The 15096-nt window shown below is 38.9% G+C and overlaps 1 protein-coding gene across 2 annotated transcripts; it reads right to left on the bottom strand.

The window, feature by feature from the left end:
• Nucleotides 1-2103: 2103 nt before the first annotated feature.
• adm2b (adrenomedullin 2b) lies at nucleotides 2104-14654 on the bottom strand. Of its 2 annotated transcripts, XM_017714807.2 has the most exons (3): nucleotides 14591-14654; nucleotides 14303-14454; nucleotides 2104-3880 (listed from the first exon to the last, which is right to left on the bottom strand). In XM_017714807.2, the coding sequence occupies exons 2-3, from the start codon at nucleotides 14383-14385 to the stop codon at nucleotides 3493-3495; spliced, it is 471 nt and encodes a 156-aa protein (XP_017570296.1). In that variant the 5' UTR covers nucleotides 14386-14454; nucleotides 14591-14654; the 3' UTR covers nucleotides 2104-3492. The 2 variants fall into 2 exon arrangements, with proteins under 2 accessions (XP_017570296.1, XP_017570378.1); XM_017714889.2 differs by lacking the exon at nucleotides 14591-14654 and having other exon boundaries at nucleotides 14303-14577.
• Nucleotides 14655-15096: the final 442 nt, after the last annotated feature.

Raw genomic sequence — 15096 nt, 5'->3', positions numbered from 1 at the left:
TTGTAGCTCTAATTGATAGTGGTAAAATTGCTGTAAATCTGAAAAAATAAGTTTTCTTTGGGGACTGTTTTGCCTTACAACACCCTGCATGTACCTCCATGCCATGACTGTGCTTTAAAAATATTCTAAATGTATTCATAAATATTTTGTGTAATAATGTCATATGATGTAGCTTTTAGAGGCATTAAACACTTGAGACTTATGGTTCCTTTCACCTCCACTGTTAACATTTCTAATTTGGCAAGTTTCCCTAGAACAGAGCATTTCACATCAAACCACTCTGAATCACTTTATTTGCATTTTATTGATATCATTATGCAGAAAGTTACAGAGAAGTCAACTGAAAAATCAGTTGCATTTCCTTTTAAGCTCTTAAAAATGTGAATGCACTAAAATGATAGTGTGGATTCAGGTAAATGGGACAGCATATACAGATAATATGGACGTAGGTTATCAGCCCTGAATGGCGATTAACAAAATGTACCTTTTCTCATTGAAGAAACTTCAGCTAAAATATTTAAATTCTGGATGTGTCCCAAAATACCTTTAGTTATTTCCTATTTTGATTTGACCCTGTATGTGTGGTGGTGGGTATGAGTCTGTGTAACACCCCTTTTTTTTATTGGCTCCTGGTTTGGGGGGTGAGACAGCAGTGTAATTGTGTCACTATGTCAGAGGTGCTGAGTAAACAGTGAGAGGTCAAAATTCAACACACTTATACTATATAGAAATCAAGCATTCATCCCACCCTCTAGAATGGAGTGCCAAACTCAGGTCCCAGAAGGCCACAGTTCTGCAGAGATTCGAGTATTCTCTCTTTTAAAACACTAACCTCTGCAGAGGTCTGGCCATCCATGACCTAAGTTTGACAACCTGCACTCTTTCTTTTTTCTTTCACTCTGTTTTTTTAATTAGTTTTAGGTAAACACTGAGCTGATTTTTAACACTCACAGTCAGCCCTCTGATTCCTTCTTTGGCTTCTTCACTGTTATTTTTGCTTAGTATTTTTACTGTTAACTAGCATATCCTGCAATCTCAGCATATGCAACTATAGCTGGTGAGAAGGTAATGTTTTCTGCCATGTGTTCTTTTTTTGTGCATTTGTAGCTTTTGCAAGGCTGTCCAGCTCCATGGGAGGTTTGATGTGGTAAAAAGGGTTTTATAGCTGATTCATTTATGAAAAGGCACAAATGCTTGCAGTTTGCTTTCCCTGCAGTGCTTCTTGCTATTATGCTTGAGTAGAATATAGTGAAGTATTCAGACTCCAGAGGGCAGTCTAACTGCATTCAAATTTCTGAATGGCTTTTTGAACAGAGTTTAGTTAGAGCAGTGCTCAATGTTAAGACAACATGCATGCAGAAATAGTATTTACAAATGCATTCGTAACATATCATATAACCTATATATCTCATTTAGTGGCCACTTTTACCAGATACACCTATTTTTAACTGTTCCTTATGTAATCCACACATTTCTGGCGCCACAGTTTTAGTTGCTTCTCTCAATATGTTTGGCACAAAAAGATTAGATGCATTGCATCTCATGTTTTAACTTGCAGTGTGTTGTGTAATTCATGAAAGATGAACATGAAACATGACAACTGTTATCATTTGTCAACTGACTTCAGTTTATGGTACTCTTTTTATAAATGCCTGCATTACACACTAACCTTAATATTATGACAGCTTAGTACATAAAGATGTATAATAGATGTATGCCTCATAATGCAGCTTCAGCTTGTAAGTATTTTTGTATGTATTGTGTATGTTTGTTTGTGTGTGTGTATATGTATGTATGTGTATATATTGTGTATATATATATATATATATATATATATATATATATATATATATATATATATATATATATATATAATGTGTGTGTATATACATACGTGTCTGTGTGTGTGTATGTATGTATATATATATATGTGTGTGTGTGTGTGTGTGTGTGTGTGTGTGTGTGTATATATATATATATATATATATAAAATTCACACACATGGTACTGTGCAAAAGAAACTGTCACATAGAGCCATTTATCTGGGCAGTATCTGTTTATTTGTTCATATGTTACTATTGAAACTCTAGTCAAAGAAGCCTTCACAGTTACCATCCAATACCCTGTTCAGCTAATCAGTTTTTCATTAAGTGAAATCAGATGTGCTGCTGATGGAACTGAACAAATCTATGCAATCAGGAACCAAACCTCTGCTCTTCTAACAGAACATAGCAATACTGTTACAACAAAACCCAAATGACTGTTACTTTCTATTTTATTTGTTTATTTGTATTTAAACTGTTATATAGTACAGTTTAGTAGTATGGTATGAACACACTTGCTGCTGAGGAACAGGTTTAAACATTTCATGTGACTTCCTAAAACTTTTGCACAGTACTGTGTAATCCTTTTTGTTTTTGTTTAGCTTGTTAGTGCGCTAGCATAAGTGATCCGCTCGTGTGATAAGACAGAGGACGAAGGCTGTATTGGTTTATTGATAATAAAATTACAATTATGCATGTCATGGTGATCATGATCTGCTCATGCTGACATTTCCACATTCTCACTCACACACACTCATACTTCTCATGAAGAAAGGGAAGAGACCTCAGGTTTATGATGCCCTACATTTCGAGTGTTTATGTGGTACATTGTGACGTATTTGTGTGTGTATGCAAACATATTGGTTACCAACTAAGCAAATGAGGAGACTTTCTTAGTGTGGCTTTAAAATAAGCATGTCAGGGGTTTATTGAATATGACAGCTAGTTAATGTATAAACATGTTAGAGAAACAGATCACTGCATATACAGATACAGATACTTTGAATGTTTCTAAAATATTTACATTTCAACACTTAACTTAGAATTAAATAACATGTTTTCTGTTCAAGTCTTAAAGTGGTTAATGAAAACATTTTTCTTTTAAAGTGCTTTCACATGTCTGAGAAATGAATTTGACCTACTTGATTAGTGTGCACATGAGGACAGCAGACATTCCTCCAGGGCTCCACTGAGTGAGGCTGTCTGTATTTGTATATGTGTTCATGTAAAGGAGAGCGACTGTGTTTTTATTAAGGAATCTTGTGTAGGCATGCAAATTGGTCAGGCACACAGTTGACTTTCTGTTTACAAGCTTTTGACAGCATATTTGATGCTGTCTGTGTTCATGGATATGGATGTGTCCTCTTGTGTGTGTTTGTACTCAATTTGACTTTGGCCGGCTTAGCCAAAGGTGATTAAAGAGATTCAAAGTAAGAGAGCAATCTCCTTCTAAACAAACAGTACAGGATTACAGTGGAGATAATGGAAAGTGGTCACTAGAGAGAGACATCTCAGTATTAAAGAGAATGAGAACAAAGTATTCCACGCTTTGGGACCCAGCCTTGAGTGGGGCTTTAGCTTGCAGCTATGCTAGCTCTGAACCTGTATTCTAGGGACTTAATGCCAAGTAGACCCTGTTGTCGCATAGGATTTGTTTGCAGGTACCGTCTTATCCATAACTGTGAGGACTTCGGGGATTGACTGGGGAGGACTCTTCTCTTCCACTCTGACCAATGAGCTGGTAGAGACGATGCCCAAGGTTTTGGACTTGGCAGGTGCCTAATACGCAGCCCACGCGCATCAGTTGGCCGTGCCCATGACCCCGCGTCCCTATGAGGGCATGGCGACGGCCCCGTCTGCGTGTGGCAGTGCCACTGGTGCTGTGGGGGAGCGCTGTGCAGGAATGCCTCGGTGGGGGCTCTTTGTGCAGGAGACTTCTCCAGACCAAACGGCGCTCGCGCAACACTTCATTCACAGCAACTGAAGGCCTAGAAACTGTTTCCAAGGCCATATCACCTCTCACCTCCACCTCCCAGAGCTTTCTGGGAAAATTCACTCTGGGAAAGAGAGAGAGAGAAAGAGCAGAGAAAAATTGATGGCTGGAGTGAACAGACATGTGAAATAGACATTGAAAGTGACATTCTGACCTAAAACTGGAGGTTAGTTATTTGACATTATGCAGCATCCTTTGCTGCAGCTTAACATCACATGGCTTTATCAGTTTGATAAAATTAGCAATGTCTCCATTCATCACTGTTATTTCGCTACAATGTCCTGTATTCATTAGGCAAATACATCATACAACCCTATAGTGTCTCTGTAGTGTCAAACTAAATACAACCATTAGTGTAACTCTGGCCTCAGTCACCAAACAAAATTGAAAATTAAACATTGATTCTGTCTTTATTCTGCACAAAATGGACACCAGAGATGAGTTTTTTTGTCCTTTCAGCCAGAGAATAGAAGCTTAACTGAGGTTAGAAACCTCGATAGCCAGGTAGCAACCTTTCTTAGCTATTTGTCCTTATATGAAGAATCATATCTGTGTTTGAGTAATTCATTCTTTTCATTGTGATGATGATTCGAATAAAGTTAGGTACAAGCAGAAGAATGTAACAGCTGCACTGTTTAAGGTGGAACAGAAAATTCAAGTAAGAAGAGAGCAAATACGAACTTTAGCCTTGTGTTCGAATCAGAGTTAGAATCAGAATCTTTATTCGCCAAGTGCCCTGGACAAGATTTTTTTTCCTGGTGCAGGAGTCAATATGAAATAAAATTCAGTAAAATAAATATAGAAAAAATATACTATATAAACATAAAATAGACAATACACAAACAATCTGCAGTCGGTTAGTAGACAGCCAATTTGAATATCAAGCTGTTGTGGCCTGTACCTACACAGGGCTGCACATTATAAGCAAAATTGTAGTACTGCAGTTATATTGCTACATATTGTCATATTGTGATTTTGATATATTAACAATGCAACATTAATATATGGGAGATACAGCTACAACAAAAGTACTGAAGTACTGAGGTGCATAAAAATAGTACGACAGTTAAAAGAATTGAGTAGCAAATCTAAATATAAATATAAGCATATTTATAAAATATGTATACTGCAACACGTTACATCAGTGAGATTAAATAGGACTACTCAGCTCACATTAGTAATTAAAACATTATGTGTAAACATATATATTAATGCAATGGTACAAGTTGTGTTCTTTGTCTTGTTTTATTAAAGTTTTGCAGTAAGACCTCATTCTAAGACACTAAGGCATAACGTCTGTCACTAAACTGCCTCCTTATTACACATGAATTACCTACTTTAACATTGAGTCTAAACATTGCTATAAAGTCACCAGGATTCACATTCTTTGTTTGCACTGAACATATTACAAAAACAGTTTATTTTTGAAGGAAAAATGTTTCAGATGTACTCCTCCTTGTGCTTCTGCTTTACTTTGTACTACTGAACTTTTTGTCTAGTAAGTGTTACAAATGCTACAAGGAAGCTGCACTCATGTTTGATGGATGTTGCAATGATAAAAAAGAGAGACAGAACTTTTAGAAATTTGGCAATTGATAAAAATTATGTTGGGCAGCCTGATCAGACACACTATTGAGGTTTGCTCTTCCAGAATGCTGTTGTCCAGGGGTCACAGAGACATGTATGTACAGAGATGTTTCAGATCCAGACATATTCTGTTTCACAGGGAGGCATTCTTTAGGCTGTCCTTGAGTGGTATGCAGTGTAACTTGGACATTCTCCCCCTTTTGTCTCAGACTGTGGTGACTGTGTCTGGTCTGTCTCCCATAGACGAAAGTCTAAGTTTTATTCTTAGAGACGTGTAGGCTTTTCTGGGTAAGACAGCGGGGTGAAAAGTCCTTCCTGAACTTTCTCTTTCAGCAGTGCTCTCTTACTGCTGTCTCTTTTCCTTTTCTTTTCTGTGCTTTGACTGAAGAGCCTGCCCTGTCTCTAAATACCTGGCTGTGTTTCCTCTCTCTATTGTAGATGGAGAGGTTCCATCTAGGAAGGGGTCTGGTTGAGCTCCACACTGTCTGAATGATGTAAGATACAAACTTCTCTCTGTAATCATTACTTGTTAAAACCTGAGTTGATTTTTATATCAATGTGATGCAGTTTCTTCCTAGTAATTAACCTGTTTAGTGAATTGTTAAGAGAACAGCTGGCAGTACTGCAGTAGTACAACAGAATTGCAACACAATCAGTCTCATCCCTCTGAACAGTGGAAAGGCTTATATATGAAAGGAGGCTATGTGTTATGTGATACAGTACATTAGGACCTGCCTTGTGTCAGCTTTGTTAGAGAGAGCTGCCTTTACAGGGATTAGCATATGAGTTTCACCTTAGTGTTATAAATCCATTTTGACCCCAATTTACTTACCAGGTTATTAGCGCATGAGTTCAATTGACTTTACAAAAGATTTAGGTGCTGTCGTAAAGGGACAGAGCGACCTCTTGGTCTGTTTTTCTTAGTGATTACAGAAAGCGTCTAGCTTATGGCTCTGTACAAAAAATTGGATTTAGGGCCAGTCTTCTTACTGCCAAAGGGGATTACCTGCCATTCCTCTCTTTATACTGTTGCATAGTTCATCTCTTGGATTAACACAAGTATTAATACTTTATTAACTACAAGTGTAAAAGTCATCTAGTTATTAACATCTAAACGGTATGAACACTTAACTCTTTGCAATCTCAGGGCCCACATAAAATTAAAAAAGGAAAAATAAACTTTAAATTACTGACTACTATGAAACTTATATGTGAGTTATATAGTTATGCGAGTTGTGGACCCTCATAAAGGTTTATTTGCTAATATTTATGTCTTTGATTGAGGATTTTTCCTAGAATGTGGTATCACTATAGTAGATTTAAGTGAAACATGGAAATGTATTGTCACGGAGTGGCATTATATGGTAAAATAGAAAAAGAAACAGCACCATTTCTGTGTGCACTGCTTTGTGTGTGAGAGGATATAGGCCAGTGCTCCCACTAATCCCTAACAGAATGTTTCTAATCAGGATCATTCTGGAAACTACACAAACACACAGGCTTCAAAATATCATTCATTTTATAGTGCTAATAATAGATGTTTGGTTTGAAGTTGGGTGCAATTTGTGCTTCTCACAATCCAGGCAACATTCAGTGATGTTGAGATTTGGGCCCTAAGGACACCAGCAGCTTCTTTCTTTCTTTTTTTTTGTCTGTTTCTTTTTCTCAGTAATGGCTTCTTGAAAGCTACACATCCTTTCAGAGTCGTTGAGTGTCTTCTCACAGTAGAAGGATGGACAGAAACACAAACACCTGTGGACTTTTTTCAGATGCGAAGCAAGTTTGATGAAAGTTTTAAGTTTATTTATCTGATGGGGATAATTTCCTCCAGTTTGTTAGGGATATTCTGTCTTTTTCTCTCTCTCTCAAATAACACATTCTAGATCTGAAGAAAGCATAGGTACTGAGAAGTGGTCTGTGGTCCCCACCTGCAGAACCACTCCTTTATTGAGTGTGTCTTGCTAATTGCCAATAATTTCCATATAATAATAAAGACAATAATTTTGTCTATTCCATTTGCACAATAGCATGTAAAATTGATTGTCAATCAGTGTTGCTTCCTAAGTGGACAGTTTGATTTCACAGAAGTTTGATTTATTTGGAGTTATATTGTGTTGTTTAAGTGTTCCCTTTATTTTTTGGAGCAGTGTGCATATATATATATATATATATATATATATATATATATATATATATATATATATATATATATGTATATGTGTGTATATGTATATGTATATGTATATATATATATCTCACACACACACAGTGCCTCCAAGTAGTATTCAACCCCCTACATTTGAAGTTAACTTAGCATTGTAAAATTTGGAGTGTAGATGGGCCTGGAGAAAAGAATGTTATTCCTCTGTTTATTCATTTTTTAATTTTTTTGCAAAGTTTACCACAGGGCCAATTATTATTCAACCCCTCAAACCACCCAAATTCTGTTTGGTTCCCTCAAGTATTAAGAAGTAATTGCGGTATTAAGAACAATGAGCTCCACATGCTTGGATTAATTACCTGTTTTTTCCCACCTTTTCTGACTATAAAAACCCCTCCCCAATCAAGTGAAAAGCACTCATACATGGTCAACATGGGAAGGACTAAGCAGCATTCCAAGGCCATCAGAGACAAAATCGTGGAGTGTCACAAGACTGACAAGGGATATAAAACCTTTTCCAAGGAGTTGGGCCTACCTGTCTCCACCGTTGGGAGCATCATCCAGAAGTGTAAAGCTTATGGAACTACAGTTAACCTTCCACAGCCTGGACAGCCTTTCAAAGATTCCTCCTGTGCCAAGGTCAGGCTTGTCTGAATGGTCATGGCTGACCCAAGGAAAACAAGGAGGGAGCTCTGGGAAGATCTCATGGTGGTGGGGACATTGGTTTCAATAAATACCATAAGTAGCATGCTCTACCACAATGGTCTCCATTCCAGGCGAGCCCATAAGGTACCTTTACTTTCAAAGCATCATGTCAAGACCTGTCTAAAGTTTGCTCATGATCACTTGGAGGACTCTGAGGCAGAGTGGTTGAAGGTTCTCTGGTTTGATGAGACAAAGATCAAGGTCTTTGGTGCCAACCACACCTGCGGCATTTGGCGAGAGGATGGCATTGCATACGACCCCAAGAATACCATTCTTGCAGTCAAGCATGGTGGAGGCAGCATCATGCTATGGGGCTGCTTCTCAGCCAAGGGGCCTGGCCATCTGTACCGCATCCACGGGAAGATGGATAGCACAGCCTACCTGGAGATTTTGGCCAAAATCCTTCGCTCCTCCATCAATCTTAAAATGGGTTGTCATTTCATCTTCCAACAGGACAACGACCCCAAGCACATGACCAAGAAAACCAAGGCCTGGTTTAAGAGGGTACTACTGGGGCAGTCGTGGACGGGAAGTTAGGGAACCAGCCCTCTGACCGGAAGGTTGCAGGTTCGATCCCCTTGGCTGACAGTCCATGATTGAAGTGCCCGTGAGCAAGGCACCTAACCCCCAGCTCCCTGGGCCCTGTGGATAGGGCTGCCCACTGCTCCAGGCAAGTGTACTCACTGCCCCCTAGTGTGTGTGTTCACTAGTGTGCATGTATGTGGGTGTTTCACTGCACGGATGGGTTAGACTGCCGAGGTGAAATTTCCCTGTTGTGGAACTAATAAGGTCTAATTTCACAGTGTGCAAACACAGTGACACATGGTTCTCAATTCAGTTCAAATCAATTAAGGAAAATATCAAGGTTTTGCAGTCAGTCCTAGTCAGCTTCCTGACCCAATTAAAAACTTGTGGAAGGAGCTCAAGATCAACGTTCACAAGAGATGCCCAAAGAACCTAGACAAATTGGAGAAGATCTGCATGGAGGAGTGGGCCAAGATTATTCCAGAGACCTGTGCTAGCCTGATCAGGTCTTATAACAAACGATTAATTGCAAACATGGGTTATTCCACAAGATATTAAATCTAGGGGTTGAATAATACTTGATCCTATATATATATATATATATATATATATATATGCCTCCAAGTAGTATTCAACCCCCTGCAGACTTTGCAAATTCAACAAATTGCAAATAAGTTAGAGCCTTCAAACTTTGAACAAAAAATATAGGCATAAATTTTAAGTATAAAAATTAGGCATATATATAAAACAGGAGTTTCCATTCGTGTGTGTGTATATATATATATATATATATATATATATATATATATATATATATATATATATATATATATATATATATATATATATATGTATATATCAGAAATATCTCGTGAAAAAAGGAATAACAAATGCTTAAGGGTCTTTTATTAAATAAATGAAGGGGATCTCTGACTTTTGCTCAGTACTGTATGTCACCAGCTGAGTGCTTTAGATCATTTTAAATTAACTGCTTATAATACTTAAATAAATAGTGTAATACTTAAAAAAATCTGCTTTTTGTCTGAGAGACGAATTACAGAACAAAGAATCGTTGGAAATTTTTACAAGACAATACTTAGAAAGCATGAGCTCATTAATTTTATCAATACAGTCTTAAATATCATCTGAAATGGTAGTACTGTATAGTTGGAAAGTTTTATGATGTTGAATTGCATCAGTACTGCTCAGCTTCAGTAGACATGTGATGTCTACTTCTGACATACAGAACTGAGCAAAAGTCAGAGATCCCCTTCATTTATTTAATAAAAGACCCTTAAGTATACGTTATTATAGGTTGCTCAATTAAATTATAATACATTTTTGGTAACTAGCAAAGACACTTTCTCTAGATAGACAAAACACTTCTTGCAAAACTTCTTGTACTCTGCTAAAAGCTGTAAATGTAAATGTGGGCAGTAGTTAATACCTGTGATTGCTCAGCTGTAATGAAATTAGATGTGGTGTTGAAGAGTGTTAGAGAAATCTTTCTACTGATCCGGGTTTTGCAGAGACACGTGAGAGCTACACCTGACTGACTGACTGGCACTCAGCACTGAGCTGAGTAAAACACTGATTCTCTATTACCAGCGCTAGAGGCACAAAAAAAGCGGAGGGTCTGGAGCAGTGTGTGTGTGTGTATGAAACTGACGCTAAAACCTAAGTTTGGCTCCAAATCACTTCTCAGTCCAATCAAATGTAGGCCAGCACAAGAAAGAAACAAAGCTGCCTTCCTGACCAAGGTCACCAGTCTTTAAACACATGCTTTTCTCTCTGATACAAACACACACAGCACACCAATGAACTGGTACTAATAATGCATCACACTGCATCTGTCAGCTCACACAAAACAGCCTTGAACAACGGCCTCTTCTTGCACAGAAGAGAGCACTTTAAAACCTACTGCCCTGTAACTACAGGACCGAACACTGATGGGTGGTAGCAGCTCATTTCATTCCCTCTCTCCCTCTCTCCCTCTCTCTCTCTCTCTCTCTCTCTCTCTATCTCTTTCTGCCTCTCTCTAAGTAATGTTTAATTGGCTTCTTCTCTTGTCTTTTCTGCTTTCTTATTGATTTTCAACAAATCATTGCCCTGTTTATTTTTGCATGTTGTGCTATGTTAAGAAAACCCTGTATCTCAAAAATGGTAACTTTATAGGAAAAAGGAAAAAAACATTTTCAAAATCTTGTAATGCAACTTGAAATGTTGACTGTAACAAAAGGGTTAAAATCTCAGCTTAAGTACCATGATTTACCTTGCTTGGGACCCATTTTATAAAAAAAAAAACACTCACTCTAAGGCCTCTGGAACACATGGCACTGACTGAGAATATGAGCGCTAGTCTAGTCTTAACTTAAGAACTGCTTAATGTCTGTTACGACCTTCATATAAAACATATGGCATGTTTTTAACAAGTGTCCAATATTTGTGTTTGATCTAAAATGTGTATCAACCATCAGCTAAGCACTAACATACTATCAGAAACTCCATAGGGATTTGATTCTCACTTTGGCACTTATGGCCTGAACTGAAGGCCAACCTCAAGTACTCTAATACTGTAATGGCTCACTACTGGTAATACGTGTATGTGTGTGTGTTATACTTGAGTGTGATTAACAGCCTCTCATCGCATTCATTTAGTATTCCTGCAACCTGTGAAGCATGATTAGATAAAAAAATCACCCCACCTTAGTCATCAAAGTCTGCTGTGATGAAATTGGCCATTAGAACATTTTTACAATGTTTCTAATGTACCAGCATCTACCAGATACAACAGAGTTACACAATGTACCCCAAACCAGCTTACACCAGCTTTTACCTCCAGCTAAAGTCTTTCTGTTTCACACTCCCATTCCTAGAACACAGGACGGTGCAGTATTTCTCATACACTAGCCATGCCTGTCTATGAACATGGAGAGTCGCTCAGAGGAGAGAGCAGACAGAGCACTGACCGGAGACGGACGAGTCTGGCAATTGTTCAGTTCTTTAGGCCATTGTGAGGGAGTGGAGAAGAGGAGAGAAGAAAGGGGAGGGTTCATTACCGAATGAAGGTGAAAAAGGGTCTGAAACCAGTTCCCACATTTACAGCCCAGTAGGAGGCCTCACACTCACACAAGATGAGAGACGCAAAGACTGAGATGACCACATTAAAACCCCATCCCACTAATAAGTATATGCAATGTGGCAATTGGACTGTTCATGGCACAGGCTAAACATGGATAAACTGGAAAAACTTAGAGAAAGCCACCTTACATAAGGTGTGTGTGTGTGTATGCTTGTGTGAAAGTGAAAAAGAGGATTTAATTCCCTGCTGAACATTAATGTCCTAAATCAGCTCAGAGTGACCTCACTTTGGCTGCACAACCTTTTCCCACATCTCTCCTCACAAACACTCTGAGCTGAAATCTAGTCTTATCTGTTTTGTTGTCCACTGAAGGTTGCCTAGATGCTCCATTTTTTTAATCCTTCACCTTCTCACACTCCTGCATTTGTCAGTCTTTCATAGCTCAGAGTACCCATGAAAAGGTGAGTGAGATTTCCTGACAGTAATGCTAAGAATGACCCGCGCTATTTAGCAGAGGTGAGTAGTTATTGCTATATGCACTCAAATAAAATTTTTATGGAAGCAAAAGTTCCTTTCCAAAAGTAACTTTGTACCAGGTAAAAAAGCTAAGTACTAGGTGAGTACTGAGTGAACCACTGCAGAAATTGGTAGTACATCCAGCATCTATCAGCATAGGCACTGGAGTTTAATGGGCTTTGTTCTTCTGTGACTGATTGCAAAACAGCACAGGTGCTTTCACCAAAAAACACAATGACATTAAACACAAAAGGAATTACTAACTAAATGTCAAGGGCTAAAACATCAAACTGAGTTTGAGTAAAAAGTAGACTGCTTTCCTCCAAAATATACCAGAGTAGAAGTAAAAGTATCACCGCTATTAAAAGGGACAAGCCGCACAATTCGTGGTGCTTTATTTTCTAGCTGTTGTAGGCCACAGCTACGCCTTACACAGGCAGAGTTTACAATAACAATCAGACAATAAGAGTCCTTTGCAGAATTAACCCAGTGATTGGGTTAATGTTAAATGTAAAGCTAACATGTAAATATTCCATGAACATGTTACAGTATCATCATTTGAATATACTCACCTATTTTTTTTACTCGAGTACCGAGTAAATGTAACTAGCTATTACCCAACTTTGCTTCTGCTCATAGTTGTGAGGAAAGGAATAAACTTTTTACTCAGTTATAGTTTTGTTTTTGTTTATTTAGTTATTAATTTTGTGTTTGGTTTCATTCCATTTTGTTGGTGACAGCATCTGTAGCTCGCGTTCCCTGTAGAGTACTACATTACCATTGGACACAACTTTGAATTTTTTTCAGGATTTCTCAAGCAATTTTAGAATAGATTTCAGTCCCTATGCTGATAGATGCTGTGTTGTGCTAGTAAGTTTTGCTGCAGGTTTTTACTTACTTTAGTTAGTAACTAGTACAGTTATCCAGTAGTTTTTGGTACATTTGCAATTCTAATCAACTTGTTTTTATCCTAGACTTCTTCTAGAGTCAAGCAGCAACAAAGTCGATTTAGGCTATGTTACCCACTTCTGCTGCTCAGCCTGATAGCACTGGAGTTGTTTTACCTGAGCTTTTTAAGATTTGCTTTTTATATCTTTGGTATTCTTGATGACTTTGTACTGCTGTACACTCTTTAAAAAGATGGTTCTTCAAGGGTTCTTTAGCAAAGAAAATGGTTCTCCATAGATCCATGAACACTCAAAGAACCCTTTGTATGATTAAAGGGTTCTTTGTGTGGTGAAACTGTTCTTCAGACTGAAAGAAATTCTGCATGTAGAATATAGCACCGAAAAGCTTTATTCTAGTGTTATAGTGTCAAGCTTGTAACAATAGAAGAACCGTTTGTGGTGCAGAACACTTTTCAGAAAGGTTCTATATAGAACGATATGCAACACATTCTTGATCAATCTGATTAACCTTTTCATGAGGCAAAGAACCCTTTAAGGTCTACATAGAACTGTTGTTTTTACTGAAATAGAAGAAGCATCTTTTTAAGTGTGACACTGTTCACAGTCAAGGGCCGCTGTAAGTGCTGTGCTTTTCAGTCCCAAATTAAAGGAAAGTATATGCAGGTCTGCCCACTGTGCAAATAAAAAGATGATCATTTTCCCAGCATGCTTTATCTTATTCCTGATTTTGATTCAATCCCAGCTGTAAACTCAGGAAACAAAATGAAATGTTTGGGCTCTTTTACTTTTTCAAATACGAAAGCATTTTTTGATGAAGTATTTGATGTCGTGATGACCAGCTAAACGCACAGGGCACCTGCAACTTCAAAATGTTGACGTTTTCTATCATCCTGGGTACATCTGGTCCCCCAAAAAGAGCGCCAACACCAATCTGCAGCATTTCAGGTCATTCCTTCATTCTCTCTCTCTCTCTCTCTCTCTCTCTCTCTCTCTCTCTCTCACCTGTTGCGCAGAGGTGCGGCTCCGCGTGCCATCAGCAGCATCAGCGCGGTGCAGCACGCGCACAGGAGCGGCGGTGCTGTCATCACACTAAGGTGGGCGCAGAGGAGAGGCTCCCCTCAGTGAAGCGGCTGCAGCGCTATCAGTGTTACCGGCTGAGAGACAGAGAGGAGACACAGAGTGAGTTCTCTGAAACTTCACTTATCATTCAATGAAGTTTAGCGTAGCGCGCGGTTCCAGAGCAGAGAGTCATTGCGCTCAGGGCTTTCTATCCTCCTCCTGTCCACTCACCCTGCTGCCCGAATGCAGACTGGTCACCCCTCTAGTTTACAGATGGGTCAGTGAGGCTGCCGCGCTTCGTCGAGTGTGCCCGGCGCGCGTTCCCGTCGAGTTAAATATGGGAGGGCGGGGCGCGCGCTTTAAAGATCCAAAGTAGCACCAATTACTGCCAGAGAGATGGAGAGCAAGGCTCTGGCTTCACTGCTGCACACAGAGCTGCTGCAATTCTGCAGTTCCACGTACACGCTTTTAAAAGATGGTTCTTTAGTAAAGGCAATGGTTCTATACAGAACCATGAACACTCAAAGAACCATTTGCATGCTTTGGGTTCCGTACAGAACCATACAGTATATTACACATCCTCCATCAATCTTTTCTGAAACCACTCTCTGTAATAGAGGGGAGCAAGGTTCAACAGGGCTTTGAAAGAGAGTAGTAAAATTTTAAGCTTTATCCGGGACGGGAACGGCAGCCAGTGTAGCTGAGAGAGAATGGGGTGATGTGAGCTGAAGGCTTAG

Source organism: Pygocentrus nattereri, chromosome 7 (assembly GCF_015220715.1).
Source record: "Pygocentrus nattereri isolate fPygNat1 chromosome 7, fPygNat1.pri, whole genome shotgun sequence".
Classification (NCBI taxonomy): Eukaryota; Metazoa; Chordata; class Actinopteri; order Characiformes; family Serrasalmidae; genus Pygocentrus; species Pygocentrus nattereri.
This window is presented reverse-complemented; position numbering and strand designations above follow the sequence as displayed.

Excerpts from the sequence above, each read along its gene's own strand:
- adm2b (XM_017714807.2), bottom strand. The coding sequence starts at position 14,385 with ATGACAGCACCGCCGCTCCTGTGCGCGTGCTGCACCGCGCTGATGCTG. Across the intron at positions 3,881-14,302 it reads GCCGCACCTCTGCGCAACAG|AGTGAATTTTCCCAGAAAGC; the intron begins GTGAGAGAGAGA and ends TCTCTTTCCCAG.